The sequence below is a fragment of the Herpailurus yagouaroundi genome, unplaced genomic scaffold, assembly GCF_014898765.1.
Source record: "Herpailurus yagouaroundi ecotype Mexico unplaced genomic scaffold, PumYag 182, whole genome shotgun sequence".
Classification (NCBI taxonomy): Eukaryota; Metazoa; Chordata; class Mammalia; order Carnivora; family Felidae; genus Herpailurus; species Herpailurus yagouaroundi.
In genome coordinates this window covers 9,145,688-9,169,103 of record NW_024412413.1, presented here as the reverse complement: position 1 = coordinate 9,169,103, position 23,416 = coordinate 9,145,688, and the positions used below count along the sequence as shown (strand labels likewise).

The following is a 23,416-nucleotide window of genomic DNA, read 5'->3' as shown; positions in this document are numbered from 1 at the left end:
CTGTGCATGATCTGGTTTACTCTTCACACTAGCTCTCTGAGCGGCAGACTGTGGTCAGTTCCATTTCGCAGATGAGGCACGGTAACAGGGAGTGACCTCCTCAAGATCGCAAGCTGGTAAGGGGAAGAGCCAGGAGGTGAACCCAGGGAGCTTGGCTCCACGGGCTGGGATTGAGTCCTGGCTCCGCGTGGCTTGCCGGGATGCATTTGACTGCACGTAGCAGAAAAGTCGACCAGCCGTGGCTTGAGCAAGTCCTGGGGTGTTTTTTCCAATGTGACACGAAGTTCTGAGGTCGGTGGGTGCTGATGGCGGCTCTGTGACGTGGGGGCTGACGTCCGTGATTTTCCGGGCCTTTCTTTCATGGGCGCAAGGCAGCTGCTGAGGCTGTGAACCTCGTGTCTGCGCTGAAGGAGGGAAGGGTGAAGGGAGACAAGGCTATGTCGGCCACGCCTGTCCACTTGGATCAGGAAGATAACATTTTCTTCCCTAGATCTTTCCCCCGTGCCGGCATGCTCGATCAGAACTGGGTCTCATGGCCATCCTTCGCTGCGGGGGAAGCTAGGAAAATAGAAAACATCGCTGAATTTGGCTCAGGCAACCAAGAATTGTTCCCTGGGGCCAGGCAGGATTGGAAGAAGAGAGAAAGCACATTATGTGGGCAACTTTCAGAGCATACCGCATTCCTCAACTAGGGCCCGAGTTTCTTTGTTTGCTCTTGGCTCTAAAGTCAAATACCAACCCCATGCAAGCTGTGCAGAGGCCTGTCCCCGCTAGCAGATCGGGCTGTGGTTATGGGTGTCAGAATGTCATCATTGTGGCTGTTTCCAGAAGCCTTTGGAGCTGGCCTCCCTCCTCCATGACTCTATGCGCATCATCTGTGAGTCAGGGAAGCACTCCATGTGTCGGCAGGGCCAGGGCACATCTTTACATCCTGATTTATCCTGGGTTCTACAGGTCTGTCTGCTCCCAGCACTGGGTGCTCTGAGGGCAAGGCTGAGGCTGACTCATCATCGCGGAGTCCCCAGAGCTTGGCTCTGGGCCAGCGTGGAGGGGGAGTCTCCATGACATGTTTGGAATCTGTCTTGCCCAGGCACCGTGGAGCTGGGGGCGAGGGTATCCGGGGCCACTTTTGTGAAGCTGAACTGGCGTCGGGTGGGCGTGGATCTGAGAAGATTCCAGTGGGAACCTCGGGGTGGATGGTTTTCTTATTTGCTTGTGGAGTAGAGTGGATGAGAGCCATGATAACCACGCGGGTTCGTTTCCATGGAAACAGGATGCTACATGCTATGAGGGGTGAGGGGTAGAGAGATTCTCTGGCTACAGGCTGACAAGCCAGACGCCAGTCAGTCATGAATCAGGAAGGGTTCTGTCAGTTATATGCGGCAGGAACCTGCCGATCCTGGTTTCAGGGAGTTTATCATTTCCTTTACTCAAAGCCCAGGGGTCTCTGGCTTCAGGGCCCATTTGATCCAGAATCCTGGAAGATGTCACTAGACAGTGTGTCCTCCCATCCTACAGCTCTGCTCGTTATTCTGTGCCGACATATATCCTGGCAGCCTTCCTCCTGGGTTGCGGGTGGCAGAGGTCAGCCCAGGGCTCACAGCCTACTCTCTTGGGAGTCACTGGAAAGACCCCTGCCCTTTCACAGCCACTCCCCAAAGAGCTTCCTTGGCTTGGATTGGGTGGCGTGGCTCCCAATGGGTGACCGTCACCCATAAATCCGAAAGTGCTGGTCAAGGTCAAGGGCTAATGTCATCGCTCCTCAATTCCCTCTTTCCGGTATCTCCTCCCTCCCTGCCTCCGCTGAACACCTACTATGTGCTAGGTGGTGGGGTTGTGGCGTAGGCTGGCCGTCGAGTTACCCACTAGTACAAGCCTGAATCATCACAGAGCTGCCTCCTGACAGATGAGCTGCCATTTCCGGCATCTCAGTTTCCTTCCCATTAGCTACATCCTAAATTACATTTTAAGAAAGCCCCCGTGGGTCCCTTGCAAAGATTGAGGAAACACCCTATTTTTATCAGCGGCACACAGAAACCATCTTCTGGGAGGGGTTATTTCCTGGAAAGACGTTACGTCTCGGTCATTTCATGTTGCTTCTTGTCAGCTCCAAGCCTTTTTTTTTTTTTTCTTTTTTCTGATCTTGTCCCTCAAGTTATTCGTTTGACAAGCTGGTGTAGAGAGCCCGCCTCTAAGCCGGGCCCTGGGCTGGACACTGGGGACGCAGCTGGGACTCCGATCCAGCCCCTACCCCGAGGAACAGGGACACGTCCGAGCACACCTCAGAGCCAGAGGTGCCCTGACCGACGCAGGGTGGGACACAAGGCGGGCGAGCCCAATTCTGCCCAGGGGTGGGATCTGGAAGGCACGGGAAGGTGCACCAGGTAGAAAGACTGGCAAACGCCTGGCAAGGGCAATGTTGCACTCTGGGAACACGCGATGTTCAGGTGTTCCTGGAATGCAGGCCACGTGGCGGACGGCGCCGGGGTCCTGCCAGAGCTTCTGGAGGCCCGTGCTGCCCGGGCTTTCTCAGGCAGGAGGTGGGATTCAGGGGGTGCGGTTTGAGCAGGCACATGCGATTCGTGGGCAAGCGCGAGCTGAGGCAGCACATGAGGCTGTGATATAATAGCGGCTGACCCTTCTTTGACTCCTACGTGGGCCAGGCCCTGTTCTCAGCACTGAATCCACGTAGGAACCCATTTCCTGCTCCTCACGGCCCTGGGAGGTCGGTTCAGTGACTTGCCCAGGGTCACACGGTATGCTAGTGGCAGAGCTGGGGACGGGATCCAGGCTCCGCGCTTTAACCACCGGGTAAGCCTGCCCACAGGGATGCTGGCCCTATTCCATGTCCTGCCATGTGTGTTGTGCTCACCGGCCGCCTGACCAGCTGAGGAGGGTGTCGTGAGCCAGAAGGCGGCTGGCCCGCTGCCTGGTGAGCCGGAGGGTAGGCTGGGCAGGGCTTCCGGATCCCCTGCTGTGTGAGCTGGGTTCTTTGGGAGCCTCAGCTGATGGGCCATAATGGGCCGTAATCCCCCCACGAGAAGGTATGTGAAGTGCTCGACACGTGTGAATGCTGAGGAAAACCTTGTCAATCAGCCAGGACGCCGAGTTACCAGTGACAGAAACCCAAGGCAAACGGGGCCCAAGCCCCAAAGGGAGTGTATTGGCTGACAGAACCGGAAAAAGCAGAGGGCAGATCTGGGATTCAGATAGAGAGAGTGCTCGAACCATATGGTCAGGATCCTGCCTCTCTCCAGCTCTGGACTCAGCCGCCTTTTGTGTTGGTAGAATTCTGAGGCCACCACGGAGGCAAGATGGCCATTAGCGCCTTAGGGTTTCCAGGCGGCGGCTTAGCCAAGGAGAGCCCTCTTCCCTATAGTCCCAGCTCAAGGGCTGGCCTGCTGCCCATTGCCCACCTGGGGTCACATGCCCGTCCGGAACTGATCACAGTGGCTGGGGGCGGGGCGGGGCAGGGGGGGGGCGGGGTGGGGCGGGGGGGGCGGGGGGCGGGGAGGGGGAGATCCTGTGCAGTGGTTGACCAGGCCCGGGGCTCTGGGCCTCTCTTGGGAGGCAGGGGATCTGGGAGTGGGGGAGGGAGGGCGCCTCAGCAGGAATAAGTAAGGGTGTGCCAGCCCGCTGTGGCATGGCCACCCCTGAGCCCCTCTCCTCAAGGACAGCCCTGGAACTGGGTTCAGCTACTCCCCTCCTGGGGTGATGTCAGGACAAAAGTGTTCGCTTTAAAGCTAAATTACTTACCTAATTAGGCGCTTGGGAGCTGGCAGGAGGTAGTGGGGGTTTTTGTTGATTTTTTTTTTTTTTTTTTAGACTTTTAGCACCGAAGCTGCGTGATAAAGTAACTGTGTAATTAGAAATTAATTTCTCACTCTCGTAAGTGATGTCTTACTTGGGGCCCGAAGGAAGTCAGCCCAATGGTTATTCACCCATAGAGCGACCCCTCTTCACCTTCTTTTTTGGAGGGGGGGGGTCCCCCACAGCTGTCATCCAGGGTGGGAGGCGGTAGCTTCTTCTGTCACAGGTGGTGCTCATGCTAAGTAGATCCCTGAGTGCCTACTGGGTGCTGTGTGGGGCTGGTGCGGGGGTGCGTCTGAGGGGGGGTGCGTGGCCAGCATTCAACCTGTCTGTGGGAATGCTGCAGTGTCCCTCCCCCGCCTCCCTGCTGTCTCTGGTCCCGTTCTGAGGCCCGCTCCACAGTCTCTCAGGGGGTCCCGATTGTGCCCCCATTCTCCACAGCAGTAGCCGGCTCACCAACAGCCCCTCATTGGCTTTTCTCAGTTTCCACTCCCTCGACATACTCCCCGGGATCACCTCCTGAGTTCTTGGCTCAGGATCTGCTTCCGGGGAACCCATGTTAGACAGGAGATGTGAACAGACTGTGGAGTAAGCCAGAGCAGATGGGGTGAATTCAGCCTTTGGTGCAGGGAAGGGCTGAGCAGAGGCTCCGTGGAGGAGACGGTCTTGAAGGGAGGCTGAGAGCAAGGGGAAGGGGCACCGAGCAAAGGAAAGGGGGGGCAAGAATGGCGTGTATTTGGGGAGCTTGATAGGCCGCAGATGTGCAGAGGAGGAGCAGGGGTTGGGGGAGGGGAAGGCCAGACCGGAGGGCCTTGTAGGCCATGGTCAGCGGCTTAGACTTTGTTCTGATGGCAGTGGGGAGCCATGGAGGGTTTAAGTTGGGGAGGGACACAGCTAGATTTGAGTTTTAGGAAGTTTTGGCTGACTGAAGAAGGAGTGTGGGAGGAAGAAGCAGGAGACAGGAGAACAGTCAGGAGGCTGCTCACGCTGTCAGGAGAAAGGGATGGTGATGGGACTAGGGCAGGGGTCAGGGAGCTGTGAGCAGACTGTCCCAAGTTGGGGCACAGCGTTACTGTCAGGACAGCACAGTTCCCAGGGCATAGGATTAAACCCACAGTTCTACCCTTGCAACTCTGCGCATCTCTCCCCATCCTTGTCCGGTGTCCCCCTTTCTATCCTCTTTCTCTCAAAGAAGAGTGAGGACTATTAGATTCTTCACTGTGCACCTACTATGTGTTCTTTATCACTGAATGCATTTATACCCTGTCTTGTTTCCCAGACGGGGGATGCAGGTGCAATATTACACCCCCCAGGTAGATATATAGAAGAGAGAGTTAGAATCTCAGAGAAATGTTTAGGCAATTGGGTTTCCCGGAAGGATCCACCGTACCAAGATCTCTCCTGCTGCCAAGGACTCAGTAACTCATCACCTTTCCCCTTTCGACTTGACTGCCAGGAAGCTCAGAGCTACGATCCTAACACTAAATTCTCTAAGAAATTTCTCATGGGAGCTTTTCAGTGGAGACCCTGAGGGCTGCAAGTTGAGATCTCCGGGGAGTTTTTGCAGTAGGCTGCAGAAGGTGTGATGTGTTCCCACACTGAAGGCCTGGAGGGTCAGGTCGGGTCAGGGGCGAAGGGGAGGGGCTGGGCCTGCCAGGCAGTGGCTGCTTCAGTCCACCTCAGAGATGGGCGTGAGTCTCATCAGCTTCCCACGAGCGGGTTGGCATCAGAGAGGTGCTCAGACCCTAAAGCTTCTGACTCTGGGTAATCGTGGGCCTTGGAAACACTCAGTTACATCCTGCGCCTCGCTCGCAACCCAGGGGCCAGTCCCCTCCTTGTTTTAGAGAAACGTAAAGGGGAGGCGAACCTGATTTCTCACCGTGGGGTTTGTTCATCTGTATCTGTAGATATTTCCCATCCTCCCCCTGGCCTGTCGCCTGTCCCCTGTCCCCTGTCGGGGGTGGGGGGTGGGGGGCAGGCCACGGTGGGCCTGCCTCACTTAATTAAGAGTCAGTAGTTCCAGTCTGTGGAGCATAGGTTCTGCCTGGGGGAACACGGAACCAGGGCAGCGGGGCAAGGTGTGGAATCCTGGTCCGGGGGTGGGGGGTGAGGCAGGGTGCGGTGGGATCCAAGTAAAGGGGGGCTCGAACGGGTTAACGCAGGTGAGGAGCGAGAACTACCTGGCAAGAGGTAGGCCCTCAAAAACCATGTGTTTTCTTTGTCTAGCCACCCCTCTATGAGGCATGTATTTATTTTTATTGCGAGACTTCATGGGGATGGGGACAAATCCTGGGCTGTCACCTGCCAGAGCTCAGCAGGTGTGCCCTGGGGCTCCCAAAACAAAGGATCCCGAGGGGGCTCAATCTGGCAGAGGCTGGGATCCCCCACCCCAGCACACCCCAGCAAAGCATAAACTGAGCTCTGGGGGTCTCGCTCTCCCCAGGGCCTGGTGCTGCCCGCCCCTTGGCAGGATGGAGGGAGCCAGGGCGGAAGGAAGAGGGCTGGTGGTGGTGGGGCACGGGGCGGGGTGGGGGGCTGGCTGGAGCTGGGCGGTGGCGGGGGGGGGGGCTCCTAGGCCTGGGGTGTGAGGGTGCGTGTGCGCCCGTGCCAGTGTGAGCGCCTGTTTGTGTGCTGTGTGTGCCGCCCCCACGGTGCCTCCGTCACACACGTCTCCCTGGCTGCCTGGAGAGCTCTTTCTACAAAATATGAAAATGACAGTTGGCTCACCCACGCACGGAATCCTCTTGTAGCTCCGCTCCCTCGGCCTCCTTCTCACATCACCCTCTCTCCTCATCCGCTGCCCCTGGGCCACCCTCAACCTGCAGCTCCCTCTCTGCCAGGCTGTCGCTCCTGGCACCCCTCTTTCCGCCCCCGCCCCCTCCTTCCCCTCCTCCCCCTCCTCCTCCCACTTCTGCCCCTTCCCCCCCTCCTCCTCCTCCCCCTCCTCCTCCCACTTCTGCCCCTTCCCCTCCCCCTCCTCCTCCCCCCTCCTCCTCCCACTTCTGCCTCTTCCCCTCCCCCTCCTCCCCTCCTCCACCTCCTCCTCCCTTCCTTGGGGACCCCAGGTCGTCTCCAGTTCTAGTTCTCTGTCACTTTTTTGTCACGCCCCCTCTCCAAAACTGGGCTCTGGCGGGAGTGTGTGTGGATCAGGGTGTCCGAGGAGTGAGTGTGTGAGTGTGTGTGTGTGTGTGTGTGTGTGTGTGTGTGTGCGCGCGCGCCGACGGTTGTGTGCAGGTGTGTGTGGCTCTGCGTGAGAGAGAGCCAGCATGGGAGCCAGAGCCTGTGCCCCAGAAAGCTGGGGGATGGACGGAGGCATTTCAGGCAAAGAAGCTTTCACTCAATTATTCTTCAAGCAGCGGGAGGGGGCGGCGGCTCCACAACAATTGGACAGGTTTGCACGGTGTGTAGGAAAAGCCTTCATTTCCTGCTGACGGCAGTGACAGGTGGAGCCAGCCGCAGTGCTGGAGCCCCGGGGTGGATGATGGGGGGGAGGGGGGACGGGGAGGAAGGGTCTGGTGAGCCGGACACCCGGGGTCAGGCCGAGGCCGTAGGCCCCAGGAGCCTGTCTTTCAGTGGAGAAAAGTGGGGGCAGGTAGCAACTGAGCGGGTAGGATCTGGTGGAAGCCAGGAGACCACAGAGGGGACCTCAGAGATCTGCCTTCTGTGGAGATCTGGGAAGACTTCCTGGAGGAGGCCGACTGTCTCTAAGGAGCTTCAGGGCTGGTCGAGTGTAGAGAGGGAGGGCGGGGCTGTCTGATGAGGTCCTGAAGGAGAGAACTCAGGCAGTGGCCAGGGCCCTAGTGTCATCCTTGCTGCCTTTGAGTCTCTCCCTGGTGCGAGTGGGTACTCCTGAGGGTTGGGGCCAGGTCTGAGTCACTTGTGTCTGTAGTGCCTAGACTGGCTTGGTTCATCGTGGACTCGGGTGTGGAAAAACTTCCAGGACTCCAGGGGCATCTGCCCGGAACCTTGAAGCGTGAGTAAGGTTTCGGTGGACAGAGAGGTGAGAGGTAGCATTCCAGGCAGAAGGGACAATGGGTGCCAAGGCCTGGAGTGGGGCACGCAGTGAGCCTTGAAGCTGGAGCCTGGGTGCCTCGCGGGGAGCATGCCCAGGAGAGAGTGAACTTTCCCTGCAAACGAAGTACAGCGTGCCTGTCACATCCCAGGAGATGTGGCCTGTGACACCTGGCCTGGTGTGAGCCCGCAGTTGGGCTCAGAGGCCAGGAGAACAGAGAGGGAGGGGGGCAGGTGTGGCCTGAACCTGGCTTGAGCCTCTGCCCAGATGCTGGGTGATGTGGGACATGTGACGTCACCTCTCTCCAGCTCCTCTCCTCATCTGTAAATCTGGGCATCTGACCCAGGCTTGCTGGGGGCCTGGGGGCCAGGGGAGATATAAAGCAAGATATAAGCTCTAGGCCTCTGCCCACAGTGAGGGTTTCCGGTCACCACCTGGGGTCAGCCGGGGGTCTCCCAGCTCCTTGGCTCTCCTCTGCTGACCTTCCTTGTTTCAGATTAGAGGCTGCTGGGAAAGCAGGGGCAAGAGGCACCTGGCACAGGGCTGGGCCCTCAGTGGGGACCCAAGTTCTCTGCTCTTCCATTCACTCCGCCCTCCACCGCATCTATGGCACCCCCAGGACAGTCAGAGGCAGAGACAGCCGGTTCCACTTAGGAGGAGACAGTCCAGGCCACACAGCCGACTGGGGCATAGCCAGGATTCTGAGCCCTTTCCTTATGTCTCCCTTCCAGGCAGCTGCGGGCACGGGTGGGTGTGCATGGGTGGCTAGATGGCCGTGGAATAGTCCATGGCCCTGAGTGTCCCTCCTGCTCCATCCCTCACTCTCTCCCCTTTCTCTGCAGGATGGTCGAGTACTCTCTGGACCTCCAGAACATCAACCTGTCGGCCATCCGCACCGTGCGTGTCCTGAGGCCCCTCAAAGCCATCAACCGTGTGCCCAGTGAGTTGGTCTCCTCTCCCCGCTCCCCATCAGCCACTCCTGCACTAAGAAAAGACTCACCCGCACCTTCCGGTGCCTGTGCTGGGTACAGGGGTCCTTCAGCGACCGGACAGATGTGGGTCCTCCTCCCACCAGGCTCATGGGCCAATATTTGGGCCTGAAGATGCTGGAGAGCGGTCCTGACACCTCTGAGGCCCAAAAGAACTCAGATGGCAGCATTCTGGGGAGTCTGGCTTTTTAGGGACAAGGTTCCTCGTGGGGGGGGGTGGCTATCAAGGTGGACACGTGTGAAAAGAAGCTGCTTAGTTTGAGAGTATCGGGCAGCATTTCAGTGAGGAGGGGATCCCAGCTCGTGCTGATTTAGAACTCAAGCTCCATCACCCCCCACCGCGTGTCTGCCGACCCACGCGAGGACCCAGCCCTCCGTCCATCTGTCCGCCTGCCTAGTGCCGGAAGGTTATAACAACAAGCCCCGACATCTGCCCAGATTCATAGTTTTCAAAGCTTTTCATCTCCATGATTTCTCTTGAGCCTTATAATCTCTCTGTGAGGGAGGCGGGCCATTCACAGGAAAACAGAGATAAAGAGACCAAGACGTGGAGACACGAGGTAACTTGCTCAAGAGGCCTCCTGACTCCCTGAACTGCGTTCTTTCCGCTACCCTGAGTTAGGAATAGGATGGGGGATGGGGAAGGAGAGGGGGAGGGGAGTACCTGGCCTGCATGGGGTTTCAGCCGTCAGGGAAGGACAGGGACTTTTATGAGACCTGCCTACCTCCTGTATGGTATTTGACATACGGATGCCTAACTCAGAGCCTCTCAACTCGCCGTGTAAGGCTCAGAGCGGCTTGCATGGTGTCACCGCAATTCAGTGGCAGGACAGGGTTCTGCATGGAGTTCTGTCTGTCCTGAGCCCAACTCTTTCCTTGGTTCTATCCGAACGCTTGCTTCTCTTCCTTGTCTGAGCCTCAGTTTCCCCATCTGCAGAAGAGGGGAGGGCCCCTAGCACAGTCAGAGTCACCCTTACTCCCCCAATTCCTCCTCCACGGTCAGAGTCATCCTTACTCCCCCAATTCTCAACCTTGGGGCCTTGGGGCTTTGTCACCTGCCCTATCCAGCCAACCTCTCCCCAGACAGGCTGGGGCTGGCCTGATTGTCGGCAGGCCTGGTAGCGCAGGGGAGGCCATGCTCCAGGGTATTTGTGGAGCAAGGTGGCCAGGAGGGTGGCCAGACTATGGCTTCGTTCTGAGACGGGCAGGCCGGCTCCGGTTGGGCAAAGTCCGAAAGGGGCCTGGGGGCTCTTGGCGTCTCAAGGTTGCACATACAGGGTCATCTCCCCACACATATGTTGACCTGCTGGGAAATCCCAGGGGCCCCTGAGGGCTCCCACAAAGGTCCTGAGGGAGGGGCTGGGAGGCAGCGGTGGGGGTAGAGGTGAGTGATGAGAACCAAAGCTATCGGCGACGGGGGAGGAGCGGTTCAGTGGTACCACATTGGTCGCTTCCCCCTGCCCTGGGAGACTCTTGGGGGTAGGGGAGGGACACCCAGCGAGGTCATCCTAGGCGCCAGCTTCTCTCAACCCCTTCCACCCCCACCAATCCTGCGAGGCTCCTAGTTCAAAACCATCTTTAGCCCATTTAGCAGATGAGGAAAATGAGGTCCAGAGAGGGCCGTGACCAGTCCAAGGTCACACGGCAGGGAACTTGGAGCCCGAGTTTCTAATGGGCACACCTTCTGCAGTGTGTGTTCCTCTCCCTCATGTCCCACCCCCTTCTCCGAGGAAGCTGGCCGCAAGGCGGACTTCATTCACAGGGCGCCCGCAGCGACGCCTGGTATTTTCGAGTCGCTCGGTAGATATGTATGAAGTGGACACACTGGGCGAGGGTGGGATCTGACGGCTCCGGAACAGCGATGTGACGGGACATTTGAGAAGAGAAGGTTTACGAGAGGAGGGGACAGGATGCGGGTCTCCAAGGGGGAGTTTCTGTACATCCGGGTGTGCGTGCACGTGGGTATGAGGGTCTCTGTGACCACAGGCGACCACGTGTGTGTGTGCACGTGAGGTGGGTGGCGCCTGTGTCTCTCCCTGGGCCCTCTTCCTCCCTCTCTCACTGCCCCGAGTGAGGAGCTCATTAGGCGGCTCCTGGCTGTGGAGGTCACTTCCAGGTCCCCAGCACCAGCCTGCCTGGTTCTCTGGAGAAGGACGGCGATGGGCCCCTTGCTCCCGGAGACTTGCTCCCAGTTTTGGAGGCTGCGTGGCCTGGAGCACCCAGAGAGGAGTTCGGCCTCTTCCTGTGGGGCCTCCTGCCTGCTACCAGGCGAGACTGGGAGGCCCGGGCCCCGTCGATGGGGAATGTGTTTCCTGCTCAGAGCTGACTGCGCCTCGCAGCTGGCAAAGAATGGCTCAGACCCCGGCGTGGGGGAGCGTTGGGGGCACAGACCCTCCGGGATCCAAACCATACTCGATGCGTCCATCCCCTCCCCCCACTTAGAAACCACCCTGCGCTCCCCTGGGAAAGAGACCTTAAGATGAATTCACACTGATGAGGAATTTAATTAACAGGAGCCTCAGGCTGTTAGAGCGGGGTTGGGTGGTTCATCCCTTCCTTTACAGGAGGGACAGCTTTGCCCTCTGCCCCGAGTCGCCAGCGAACGGGTGGCATGGGGAGGGTGGCACAGGTTCTTACAAGTGCCTTCTAGAGAGATTCGGTTGCTTGCCTCCTTTTTCTCTAGATGTTGCCCTGAAACATTCCAAGTCCTCCTGTTTGTCTTTAGAGTTTCTTCGGCCCCCGGGGGCGCCCTATTTTCAACCATGGCCTGTGGCTTTCAGCTTGGCCACTAGGTGGCAGCCTAGGGAGTTGGCGCTAGTGAAATTATGGGCTATTAATTGCAAAACCGTGGAGAGCCGGGTGGCTACTTGCAATTTAAAAAGGACCGCAACGGCTGCAAAAGCCTCCGCATGATCCGCCAGGAGGACTTAGTTGGGTTGTCAGGGAATGCAGGTGCTGGTTGTTGGCTCTGCCGGGAGTCTGCTGTGTGACCTGGGAAGTCCCCCCCCCGCCGTGTCTCTGGACCTCAGTTTCTCTACTCTTGCACAAAGCAAGAGGAGGGACTGGATTAATGTGTAGTTCTTGACTTTGCCCAGGACGGATGGGGCACCTGGGAGTCATGGTGCTCTTTACAAACCTTGTGAAATAGGTCCCTCCACCTGGCCCCACAGGTCTGGGTCCAGGCCGCTGCTCTGCCTTTGATGGCTAAAGGGAAGCCGGGCATGGAGGAGAAGGTTGGGGAGGGAGGGAGGGAGAGAGGAAAGCACCAGATTGCGAGTCAGGAGGCTGGGTTCTGGTTCCTTGCTGTGGCCTTCATAAATCACTATCCTTTTCTGGGCCTTGGCAAGATGGGGCTGGATCATCTCTAAAAGTGCGCCATCCGGGCAATCAGGCAACTCCAGGCCTCACTCCGGGCCTCACTCCTCACTCGGCCTGCACACCCCTTAGGCCTGCACACCCCTTAAGCATGTTGTGGTGCCTCCCAAAGCCCATTGGCCACGCCATGCCATTTAAATATGAAAAGTGCCTTTTTTTCTCCAGTAAGAAACTAGCCTAGTCACTGCTAGGCCCTGAGCCCACTGAGTCTGAGTTGCTGGCCCACATCTAGAGTCGACCAGCCTGTGCTGTGGAGAGGGGTGCGAGGGAGGCCGGGAGGCTTGTGGGCAGCTGCTGGGGACACTGAGCCTGGCCTGGGCCACAGCCCACCCTCAGAGCTCACCCAGCTCACAGTCCCAGGTTCAGCAATAACCCACCCCTGTGCAGGGGCCTCTGGGCTGAGCCTGGGGTGGCGGTGATGCAGAGAGGCAGGAAATGTGCTCCCAGGGCAGGGCCCACAGACAGGGAGGCAAGGCCGGCAGAGCTATGGGGGGGAGGCCACCGACAGGTCCCAGCTGGGGGACCAGGAGCTGAAGCTCTGCTCCACACGTGCAGGCCCAGGTTCTAGCCCCAGGCCTTCCACTTGCCCATTGTGGGGCCTTGGGCCCCCATGCTCCTCTCCAGGCCTCCATTTTCCAACAGTAAGATGGGGTTAATAATACCAATTTCTATACGGTTTTGTAAGAATGAAATGCCATCATGTGTGTAAAGAGCTTAGCATAGAACTTTGGGTGCAGTAAGTGGTCAGTAGGCGTTACTCTTGTGAGAAGGTACTAGAACACTGAGGACAGGGCGGGGGCATCAGGGCATCTTTGCGGAGGCTGATTTGGGGAGACGATCACCAAGCACACAGAGGGTTGGAGAGGGCATTTTTGGCAGACCGACCTGCACGTGCAGAAGGTGGAAATGTTGGGTGGGCAGGGGGCCGCGTGTCAGGGGAAGGCGGGAGGGGAGCTTTCCACATCTTCTAGGGATTTACTAATAATGATAAATGGCTGAAACGGGCAAGTTCGCCACGGTGCTTTGCCTGGCTGTATCATCTTGTTTTGTAACAGCTCTAGGATGTTGGTGCCATTACGATGCCCACTTACAGATGTGGAAACCGAGGCAGAGAGTGATTGAGTAAAGTGCCCAAGGCCACATAGCGGTGGGGGAAGGGGGGGTCTGAGGTCGGACTTGAACCTGTGTTCTCACGACCCCAGAGCTTTTGGCTCCTTTTTACAGCCTTCTCTTCCCTGTGACTTGTAGCATCCCAGACAGCCACACCATCTGCAGGGCATCAGGAAAGTCCCTGCCCACATCCAGGGTCAAAGCAGAAGTGATGCCCTCGGGGCCCTTTCTGAACACCTTCCACTGTCAAGAGCACAGAGCTCTTGTGGCACTGGGCTCTGTGCGACCTGATGGGGACAAGTCTAGGCAGGAGGCAGGGGTGCAGAGCGGTTCATACAGAACATTCCTGCCAGTCTTCAAAGCTTGGTCCTGCATTAATTAGCTTCGGGACCTGGGGAAAGGTTCCTCTCTTGCTCCGGTCCCCTGTCTGCACAATGAGGATGCACGTAGCACCTCCACGTGAGTTAGTCTGCACCCCAGGAGTACAGCAGGTGCCCAGTGAACCGGCCCATCCCAGCTTCTCGCACAGAGGGAGGAGGGTCCCAGTGTTGCGGCTACAGATCACAGCATCCAGAGCAGTTAGACTAGGGTTTGCATCTGGGATCTTGGAGCAGTGGCCCCGCCTCTCAGGCCTCAGTTTCCCCACCCATAAAATGGGGTCCCAGCCCTCCCTTGCTAGACCAGGGCAGCAAAATGTCCGCACAACACTGGCTCCTGGTAAGGTACCCGTGCCGTATACTGATTGCGTGGGATCCTGGTGGGATTAATCTTGCTGAGTCATAGAGAATCTTAGACTCCTCAGAATCCTAGACTCTTGGTTTCAGAGATCCTCAGAGCCCTGGTTTCAGAATGAGAGGCGTTCGAATGATCTGGTCTTACAGGCACGTTTTCAATTGCCCGTCAGGCCGAGGGGCCCTGAATTCATGGCTGGGCACCGTGCCCCTCACCCCAGGCCTGCTCTGGCCCTTTCCGCCCAGGTTCATGCCCGGCTGGGCTGTGGTTAGGCCAGCCATTCTGAGCATGGGTGAAGGAGGCCCCAGGATTTCTTCTTGGATTCTGCCTTGTGGGGCATCTGTCGGAAAGGAAGCTGGGAGACTCACTTTGAAACAGAGTTTGCGTGAAAATCTGGGCAGTTTCGCTTGAAGTGTGTGTTTCCTTGGGTCTTGGGGGCAGCTGGAGGAGGCTTCCACCCCAGGCCACACCTTGGACTTCAGGGCTGTCTGTTCTTGGTGCCCACAGAGGCTCCCAAGCCACCCTGCAGAGAAAGGCCTGGCAGCCCCCAGGGGGAAGGTAGGGAGGGGAGGAGTGGGGAGAGAGGAGGGGAGATGGGTGCAGGGCCTGATTTCCCCAGGGCTGCTGCCTTCTTGGAAGAGAGGGAGGTAGGTGGGAAAACATGTGGCCAGAACACCTAGTGAGACCCTGACTTGGGAACGGAAGAGATGCCAGGTGTGTGAATGGGGAAATGCTAGGGGGGTGGGGGCAGGGTGAGAGCTGTTCTGCCCCTCCCCTGCAATCAAGTTCAAGTTCTACTCTACAAATCAGGAGGGAGCAATTCCTGCACAGGATACCAGGTCAAGGGAGTGGGCTACTATGTATTCATTCATTCATTCATTCATTCATCCAAAGTAGCATTCACTAAGGGGCCATGGAGAGTAGACACAGCCCATTCTCTGCAGGCAGATACCCTAGCCGGGACCTATGGGCCAGTGGGACACATGCTGTAATGGAGGCAGCAGGGACTGAGGGGAAGGATCACTAATATTTACTTTGAGGAGGTTTTATGGAGGAGAGGGGAACAGGACATTTGAAGAATGAGTGGGAGTTCTTTGGGCCACGGTGGGTTCCGGGACCTTCTGTGGGACAGGGGCTAGGACCACCCTGGGGCGTGAGCACGGGGATAGAGGGTTAGGGGCGCACGCTCCTTGGCTGGCATCTGTTCCCAACTCAGGAGGGGGCACCGAGGCCCCTCATCAGCCCCCAGGCCCCTCCTCCGTTGGACTGGGGCCAGCAGCTGTGTCCTCAGCAGCACGGCCGTATGCTGCCCGGCTGGGCCTCCCTGGCACCCACTGTGCCCCTGATTAGTTGGCCTTGGCAATGGCAGGAACAGCAGACGGCCTCTCCCGTTCGCTCAGCACCCTCCCCTGACCTAGCCAGGCCTCCGAGAGGGGGGCGCCCCTGGGCCAGCCACAGCCTCGGCCCCCTTTGCCCTCAGCCTGGCACCCTTTCTCCTGGCTGCGGGCTGCACCCCTGGTGGAGGCTGGCGCAGATCTGGTTCTTTCTACTTGAGCTGGTCTGGCAGAGTGGCTGCGCTAATCTGGGCTGACAGCTCTTGTCTGCAGACAGCACCCCGGACCTCCAGGGGAGATGCGTCTCAGGAAGCCCGCCCCCCACCTCCTTCCAGGTCCCCCGCTGCCGCCCCCTCTTGGCTGGCTGCTGCCCAGCTTCTCCTGAGCAGAGGGTCTGGTCTAGGGGTGTCCGGTGAAAAGGGGTGAAAAGGTTGAGCAGTTCCCATCAGTTTGCCCACCGTCCGTCTCCCTCTAGCTCCCAACTTTATTTATTTATTTATTTATTTATTTATTTATTTATTTAACGTTTATTTATTTTTGAGACAGAGAGAGGCAGAGCATGAACGGGGGAGGGTCAGACAGAGAGGGAGACACAGAATCTGAAGCAGGCTCCATCAGCACAGAGCCCGACGCGGGGCTCGAACTCACAGACCGCGAGATCATGACCCGAGCCGAAGTTGGACGCTTAACTGACTGAGCCACCCAGGCGCCCCATCCAGCTCCCAACTTTAAATGCCATCCAGAGACTCTCTCTACCCTGATGCACCCACATGATACTTGTAGGCTACATTCCTCTCCCCTGAACCCCAGGCCCCACGAGCCTATGAAATGGCTTCACATGGATGTGTACCAGGCGCTCCAAACTCCACGTATCCAAAAGGAGTCCTGTCCCCCGCGACGGCTGCTCTGTGGCTCTGTCCTCAGGCTGCAGACCTTGGAGATGCCCTGCCTCCTCTCTTCCTCCAACCCCTGCCAACATCCCATCAATTGCTTGACCTTCAAAATAGCTCCAGAGTTTAGCCACGTCCCCTACCTCCGCTGTCATCGTCATCTGGACCCAGCCAGATGTGGATTATCAGAGGGGCAGGTGAGCGATGGCCTGGTGAGGCCGGGCGGGATGGGAACAGATGGACGGGAGGCTCAGTGCCCCCGAGAGCACTGGCAGCCTGGCAGGGAGGGCACGAGCAGGGCCACAGCTCTCTTGCCCCTCCCCCTGCCCCCACCCAGCGCTCCCCATTTCTGTTCCAGGGGAGGGCAGGGCTGTCCTCAGGAGGCAGCAGCCATATGGCCACCGAGCCCACAGGCCTGGCCCCCCTTCCTGAGCTGTGTGTGCACAGGCCGGGGGTCACAGGTGGGCGATTATACACCATCCTGCAGGCTGTCTGCTTATGGGTCGCCTTCTCCCACCCCGGCCGGCCATAGTCCACCTGCCCCCGCAGCTGGGGTGATCTTTCAAACCCTCCTCAGCTACGTCTGTCTTCTGCGCGTGACACTCAGTGGAACAGGGGCCGGAGTTCTCACACCTGCGGGGCAGTCCCATTTCCGCCACCTCTCATTCGCTTCCCTCCGGCCATGCTGGCCTCCTGGGTGGGTGTTCCTTGATTCATCCCCACCTCTGGGTCTTTGCCCTGGCTGTTCCACCTGCCTAGAGAGCTCTTCCCAGAGGGGCACGCAGCTGACTCCCTTACCTCCTGTGAGTCTGTGCCCTGTATCGTCTTGTGAGCGAGGCCTTTCGGGCCCCCAGGTTATACCTGTCCTACCCCTGGCCCAGCCTGGCGCCCCCCCGTCCCTTTCCGCTCCTCCACTTGCTGTTTTCGTAACACCATCCAACAAATGAGGAGATGTACTTATTTATTTAGTATGTGTGTGGTTTTGTCTCTCCCTACCCATATCTAGAATGTCCACCTCCTGGGAGCAGGGGACTTGGTCCATTTATTCATTTGTTTGTTTTAACCGATGCACCCCTAGAACTTAGAACAGCTCCTGGCACGTAGTAGGTCGAATGGATCTAAATATTGGTCGAATGGATCCATCCACCCATCCGTCACTCCTTCGTGGCCATCCTCGGGGGCCACTCTGCCAGGCCCCGGGCTAGATCGGAGGATGCGGAACACCCCTTCTGGGCCTCCTGCTTAGGATGCGGTCAGTTTGGGCAGAGCCATGAACTGACGAGGGCCGACAGCGTAATAAGTGCTGCGATGGAGGGAGGGCAGGGCAGTGGGCAGCTCACTGCAGGGCTACCAGCCCAGCCCAGGGGCCAGAAAAGAGGACCAGTCAGCTGAGGTCTAAGAAAGGAGGGGAGATGGCCTTGTGAGTGTGTGTGAGGGCTTTCCGGGGGGCTGGAAGGGGGTCAGCCTGGCTAGGTCACACCGGCATGGGGTGCTGCTGTCCTGGGGAGTGGACCTAGCATTGCACACCCCCCCCCCCACAGGGTAATAGTAATAGGAATCCTGGAGGTGGTGATGGGGGAGGGTGCTGTCGGTGGGGGCAGTGTGTGTGTGAGGGTGAAGAGTAGGGATGCTGGGGGCGTCTGCCAGTCCGGCTGGAGCCGCAGGGTTAGATGTGGGGTGGTGGGCAGAGGGAGGTGCGGCTGGGGAGACAGGCTGGGGCCTGTGCGTAGGGGCTTGGGGATGGGCTAAGAATTTGTACCTTCCCCACGGGGGTGGAAGGACTGCTGGCAGCTTCTGGCTCTGGGGGCTCCTCCTCTGAGGTCCCGTCCCAGCCTCGAGATGCTGACCGGATGGGAACCACTGTCTTCTGTAGATGAGGCCACTGGGGCCCCGCGGGGGCAAGGCCGACCTCAGGGCTGCCCCACCAGGAGTGGCACCCAGGCGTACCTTCCTGGGCTGGTGCTCTGGGCACTCACCAAAGCACTGGATGTCCTGAGGACTCTGGGGTCCTCTTTCCCCTCTCGCCTGGGGAAGCAGGGCCTTCAGCCACACTCATGGGGTTGCCAGGGAGTCTGGTCCTGGCCTCTACCCCAGGCTGAAGGCCCGAGACATCACACTAAGAAAGCAAAAGCAGAAAAGTTCATCTTGAGCGATGGTGAGTGAACACCTGGGGGAACTGGAGGCAGGAAGGCTTCACTGGTGTGGGGTGGAAATCGGAGACCGCCTGGAGGAGGAGGGCTGGGCTGGGGATAGGTGTGCTTCGACTTCAGTAGGAAGGATGGTCTGAGGCAGACATCTCTGTCTTTGCCTTTCTTGGTCTTTCTCTCCATCTCTGTCCTCTGTCTCCGTTCTTTCTCTTGTTCTTTCTCTGCCTCCACCTCCTGAGCCCAGTGCCGGGGGAACTGAGGGCAGAGAGGAACCATCCGACGACATGCCTTAGCTAATTACTTGACTGCAGGCATAAAAGGAGGGTTAGCTGGGGTCTCGCGGGGTCCTCCCTGACTCCCTAATCCTGTGGCCCCTTTTCCCTGGCACGGAAAGATGGATTCGTTCTGAGTCCCTAATTAGCTAATTATGCCTTGGCTCAGTGGCCCCGGGACTCCCTGGGCCCAAGGGAGGGCTGTGGAGTGAGCCGGGGCCTGGCTTGGCAGAGGGAGGAGGGGAAGGGGGACTGACGGGCTGCCATTCAGGGAAGCCAGCCAGGCAGGTTTTGAGGAGCCTTTCAGAATTTCAATATCCTGGAGAACAAGGGAAATGTAATTAATCGAGCAACAAAGGCTGGGGGATGGGGGGGGGGGGCAGCCATGGAGCAGTCAGGCTGGGGTGGCTCAGAGCCACCTGCTCCCTCAAGGCCTTTCTGACCCAACCCCTTCTCACATGGCTGGTTGTGTCCTGCCGCTGTCCCATCCTCTGGGACTGCCCTGTCCAAGGGCTCGGCCTGCTTAGAATCTGCTCATGGCCTTCCCTGACCAGTCCCCTAGCCCAGGGCCCCTCGCCCCTTAGATCCCGCTTTGCGGCCACTCCCAAGCATGGCCTCGATGCGCTCTCTGAACGGTCATACCTTTGTGCGTTTGCCACAAGCTCCTGTCATCCTGCAGGGCCCAGCTCAAGTCAGTCCCTCCAGGAAGGTGCCCGGATTTGGATGGATCGAAAGGGTGCTTGGTCTATTTCCTTGTTTCCCTTCCCAACACTCCCTGGGCTATCCCTGTTGAGGGTGAGGGTGGGGGTGGGGTATTTAGCCCTCAGTCACCCTGGCCTGCTCTCAACTGGAGGCAGCAGCCTGCCAGGGAGACCCACTGCCTTCTCCGGGAGGAGGCTGACCTAGTTTTGTGGGGAGGGAGGACGGGGCAGGCATTAATTATTGATTGGAAATCACTCCACACAGAGCTCGTGATGCAAATCTGAAATAACTACCCTCGTTAACAACCACCTTAGCATCACCCCTGGAATAAATAAAAATCTGAATAGGGCCACTGTTCTCCTTGTCACCATCTTTTCATCCTCCCTTCTCCAATCTTCCATTCTTTCCTCATGACTCATCACGTATTCAACAAATGTTGGCTGAGGCTTTGTTCTGGGCTAGGAACTGCTGGGTTCTGAGAATGCTGACTGGACACAGGTCCTGCTCCCAGGAGCTTACAGCCCAGTGGAAGAGGAAGGGGTAAACAAATAATAATACACTAGCGCTAGAAGGCTACGTAGTGAATGGGGCCTCCAAGATTGTGTGGTATGCAACTTGCACAACTGTGCAAGTCACCCTAGGTCAGAGGTGCTGAGATTGCCCAGAGCAGAAGAGAGAGGGATGGACTCTACCTGGGATGGGATAGGGGAAGTCTTTACAGAGGGAAAATAGAGCTTCAGCTGGGCTGTGGAGGTTGAATAGGGATTCACCAGGCATAAGAGAGATGGAAGACTGTTCCAGAAAGCATGAGTAAAAGCATGGAGGTGTGAAATCCCATAATATGTTTAGGGAACTTCAAATAATTTGGTACTGCTAACCATAGGATGCAAATTGGTGAGAGGGTGTGTGTGTGTGTGTGTGTGTGTGTGTGTGTGTGTGTGTGTGTGAGAGAGAGAGAGAGAGAGAGAGAGAGAGAGAGAGAGATCTGAAGCTAGAGAGGTAGGTAGAGTCAGATCTCACAGGAGCTTGGAAGGTATGTACGCAAGAGTGACCCATCACTCCTGACCCTCTTTGGGACCACAGACACTGGTGTGGATCTTCTCCCAAGAAAAATTCATGGTATTGTACCTGCACATTTTACAGCAATTTCATAAGGTTCACCTCCTGCAGTCCTTCCAGGCTGTTGTCAAGAATTGTCCCTGTTGTGTCCTGGGCTCTGTTTTTCCTGGGCTGGCTTCAATTGTAGGCGGGTGCTGCCCTGCTGAGGCAAGATGGGCCCAGCAGCTCCGGCCTTAAGTCTGCCCAGCTGGCAACCTCTGCACAAAGAGAGCATTTTCCCCTGTAGTTCCAGCTGAAGTCTCAGGGTTGACCCTCATTGGTCCTGGCTGGGGTCACATGCCTATTCTGGACCAATCACTGGGGCTAGAGGAACGGGATGTGCTGATTGGTCAGGCCCATGTCATGTGATCTCCACGGCAGCCCAGGCAAACCATGGGGACTAGAGTGGGGGAGTGGGGATGTTTTCTTAGGGCTGGGAAAGGTGGCTGGGCCAAACCAGGGAGGTGACCCATCTGCCTGGGGTTTGTGCTCCTGTGGATTCTGCGTTGACTGGGGTGTCCAGAGCTCCATTCGTGGAGTCAAGGGGGCAGACGGAGGGGTGGGGGGTGCCAGGGGTTGGGACTGAGCCTGTGGAAAGGGAGAGGGCATGTGGATGGGTCAGCCCAGGGCAGGAGGGGCCGAAGGGAAGGATAGGGAAGTAGATGTGAAGGGTGGTAAGAGTGGGATGGGGCTGGAAGTGGAGTGCGTTCCCCCATTTGCTCTGTGGGGTGGGAGCGTCAGGAGAGTTGGGTGCGGCTCTTGAGCTGGGGAACCTTTGCAGGGTGGCTGCTGTCTTCTTGGGCCCCTTTGCTGAGGACCTTCTCTTCTAAGAGGGGAAGGGACCGGCTCAAGGTCTCTGAAGGACATCGCATTTTTGCATTACCCAGAAGAGAGTTTGGCACATAAACAGTGTCCCGTAAACACCTGCTTTTTCATCCGGAATCTGGTGAAAGAGTGGTGGGGCCCAGAGCCATTTCTGCGGCCTCTGGGCAGAGGGGCAGACATCAAGGAGAAGGTCTGCTTAATGGCCCCTGAGCAGGCTGGGAGCCCCAAGGAGCCCCTGCCCGCGTGTCCCCACCTCTCCTCTCCATGCTCTTGTCTCTGTTTCTCTAACCCTGCTTTCTCTCTGTCCTCCTGGGACTTCTGCTCCCAAGGCTGACAGTCTCTCTACCCTCCCCCACTCACAGGTATGCGGATCCTGGTGAACCTGCTCCTGGACACGCTGCCCATGCTGGGGAATGTCCTCCTGCTCTGCTTCTTCGTCTTCTTCATCTTCGGCATCATCGGCGTGCAGCTCTGGGCGGGCCTGCTGCGTAACCGCTGCTTCCTGGAGGAGAACTTCACCATGTGAGTGCCGCCCCCACCACCCGGGTGGCTGCCAGCCAGCCAGCTTTGCCTGGGGCGGCAGGGGTGCTGGATGTTTTAGGACGGGGAGGGTCTCCCCATGGAGCACCTGGTCCCAACCCTTACTCCCAGGAGTGGAGAGAAGCCAAGGAGTGTGCTCAGATGCGCTGGTGGTGGGTCTCCCGTGAGTGGCTGGACACTAAAAGGAGCACAAAAGGCCACTGAGCTCTCAAAATGGGTATCACAGAGTCCCGGGCTCAAATAGGCCCTCAGGTGCGAATTCGGCTCCTAGTGACTCTTACTTCATACACAGTTTTGACTTACTCGGTAACTGGGAATGGGGCCAGCAGAGTGGAAGCGGCAAACTGTGGGCCGGGAGGGAAGAGGACAGCTGAGACCCAAGCAGACGTGATGCCAACACGGAATAAGAAGGCAGAAACCCTCAAAGGCAGACACCGAACCTGGCCCAATTCCAGCACAGACATCCCTCTTGGTGACTCCCAGTCATCCAGGAAAGGTCAACTCACAGTCGGCCCATTTGCCTTGATAAGCGGGTGGGTGGGCTCCCCACCCCAGAGAGGTGATTGTCGAAAGCCGCTCAACAGAAGTCCAGCTCTGGCTCTTGGAGGAGTCGGGTTGAGTTGCCTGGGAGAGTTGACATCTGTGGAATTTCCGCGGTGAGGGAGGAGCGGCGTGTTTGGGCGTGCGTGCCCGCATGGATGCGTCTGGACGGGAGGATGCTGACACGTTGCTGCGCCTCGGCGGGCTCCTGCCCTGTGCCAGGCCCCGGGGGGACCGAACCAGCCTCTCGCTCGAGAGCAGCACTCAAGTGTCAGCTCTTGCCAAGCCCGTGCTTAGTGCTCAGGACACAACAGAAGGCAGAGTTCCTGCCCTTGGGGAACTGGTCACAGGTGCCTCCACCGAGGGGCTCGCGTGGACGGAGGACGACTGCGGGAGGCTTGGGACGCCCTCCAGGGTGGGCTCAGCTTTCTCTCACATGTCCTGTCAGTTGTAGAGAGGAAGCTAACCCCGAGAGCCGGGGTGAGGATGGGGGAGGCGACCGGTTCACCCTCCCATTGCCCCCCATTGCCGCGGGGACCAGAGAAGGGGCACCCTTGTGGGAAGGATCCCGTGGGCACGTGGGGGCCTACTCTTGTGTCAGTCACTTGGAAGAGGTGGGCCCCACAGCAGCAGGAAGCGGGGGGCACCCACTTCTCCCGGGCTGGTCTTCAAAGATGGAGGTGTGTGGGTATGAGCTCTCAGCTTTGGGGGTTCAGGACGGTTCCAGACCCCTCTGTCCCACACGGGTCTTTCCTTAGGTCATTCCGTGGCCTCCTCCTCATTGTCCCGCCTCAGCCCCAAGGTCACCACCTGCTGGAGGCCTTCCCTCACCACCCCCTTACTCCCCGACACTCTGTTGCATTAGCCTGCTTGATTTCCTCCTGAAATTACACTGGTGAGTTCACTTACTTGGTTGTTGGGTGTCTCTAGACTGGTGTATTTACCTGGTTAACAATGATGAGGTGCTCCAGCGCAACAGGTGTGACTGAGGTAATGCTTAAATCTGACCCCTTGTGGAGACTGGGAGGCAGAGGCCAAGA

The 23,416-nt window shown here is 58.0% G+C and overlaps 1 protein-coding gene across 1 annotated transcript in view; it reads left to right on the top strand.

The window, feature by feature from the left end:
* Positions 1 to 23,416, top strand: part of CACNA1I (calcium voltage-gated channel subunit alpha1 I) — a 100,799-nt gene that overhangs the window by 39,731 nt on the left and 37,652 nt on the right. Inside the window, exons 5-6 of the mRNA XM_040490775.1 lie at positions 8,665 to 8,762; positions 21,659 to 21,818. Coding sequence (XP_040346709.1) covers positions 8,665 to 8,762; positions 21,659 to 21,818 — 258 coding nt within the window. The remainder of the gene's footprint in view (positions 1 to 8,664; positions 8,763 to 21,658; positions 21,819 to 23,416) is intronic.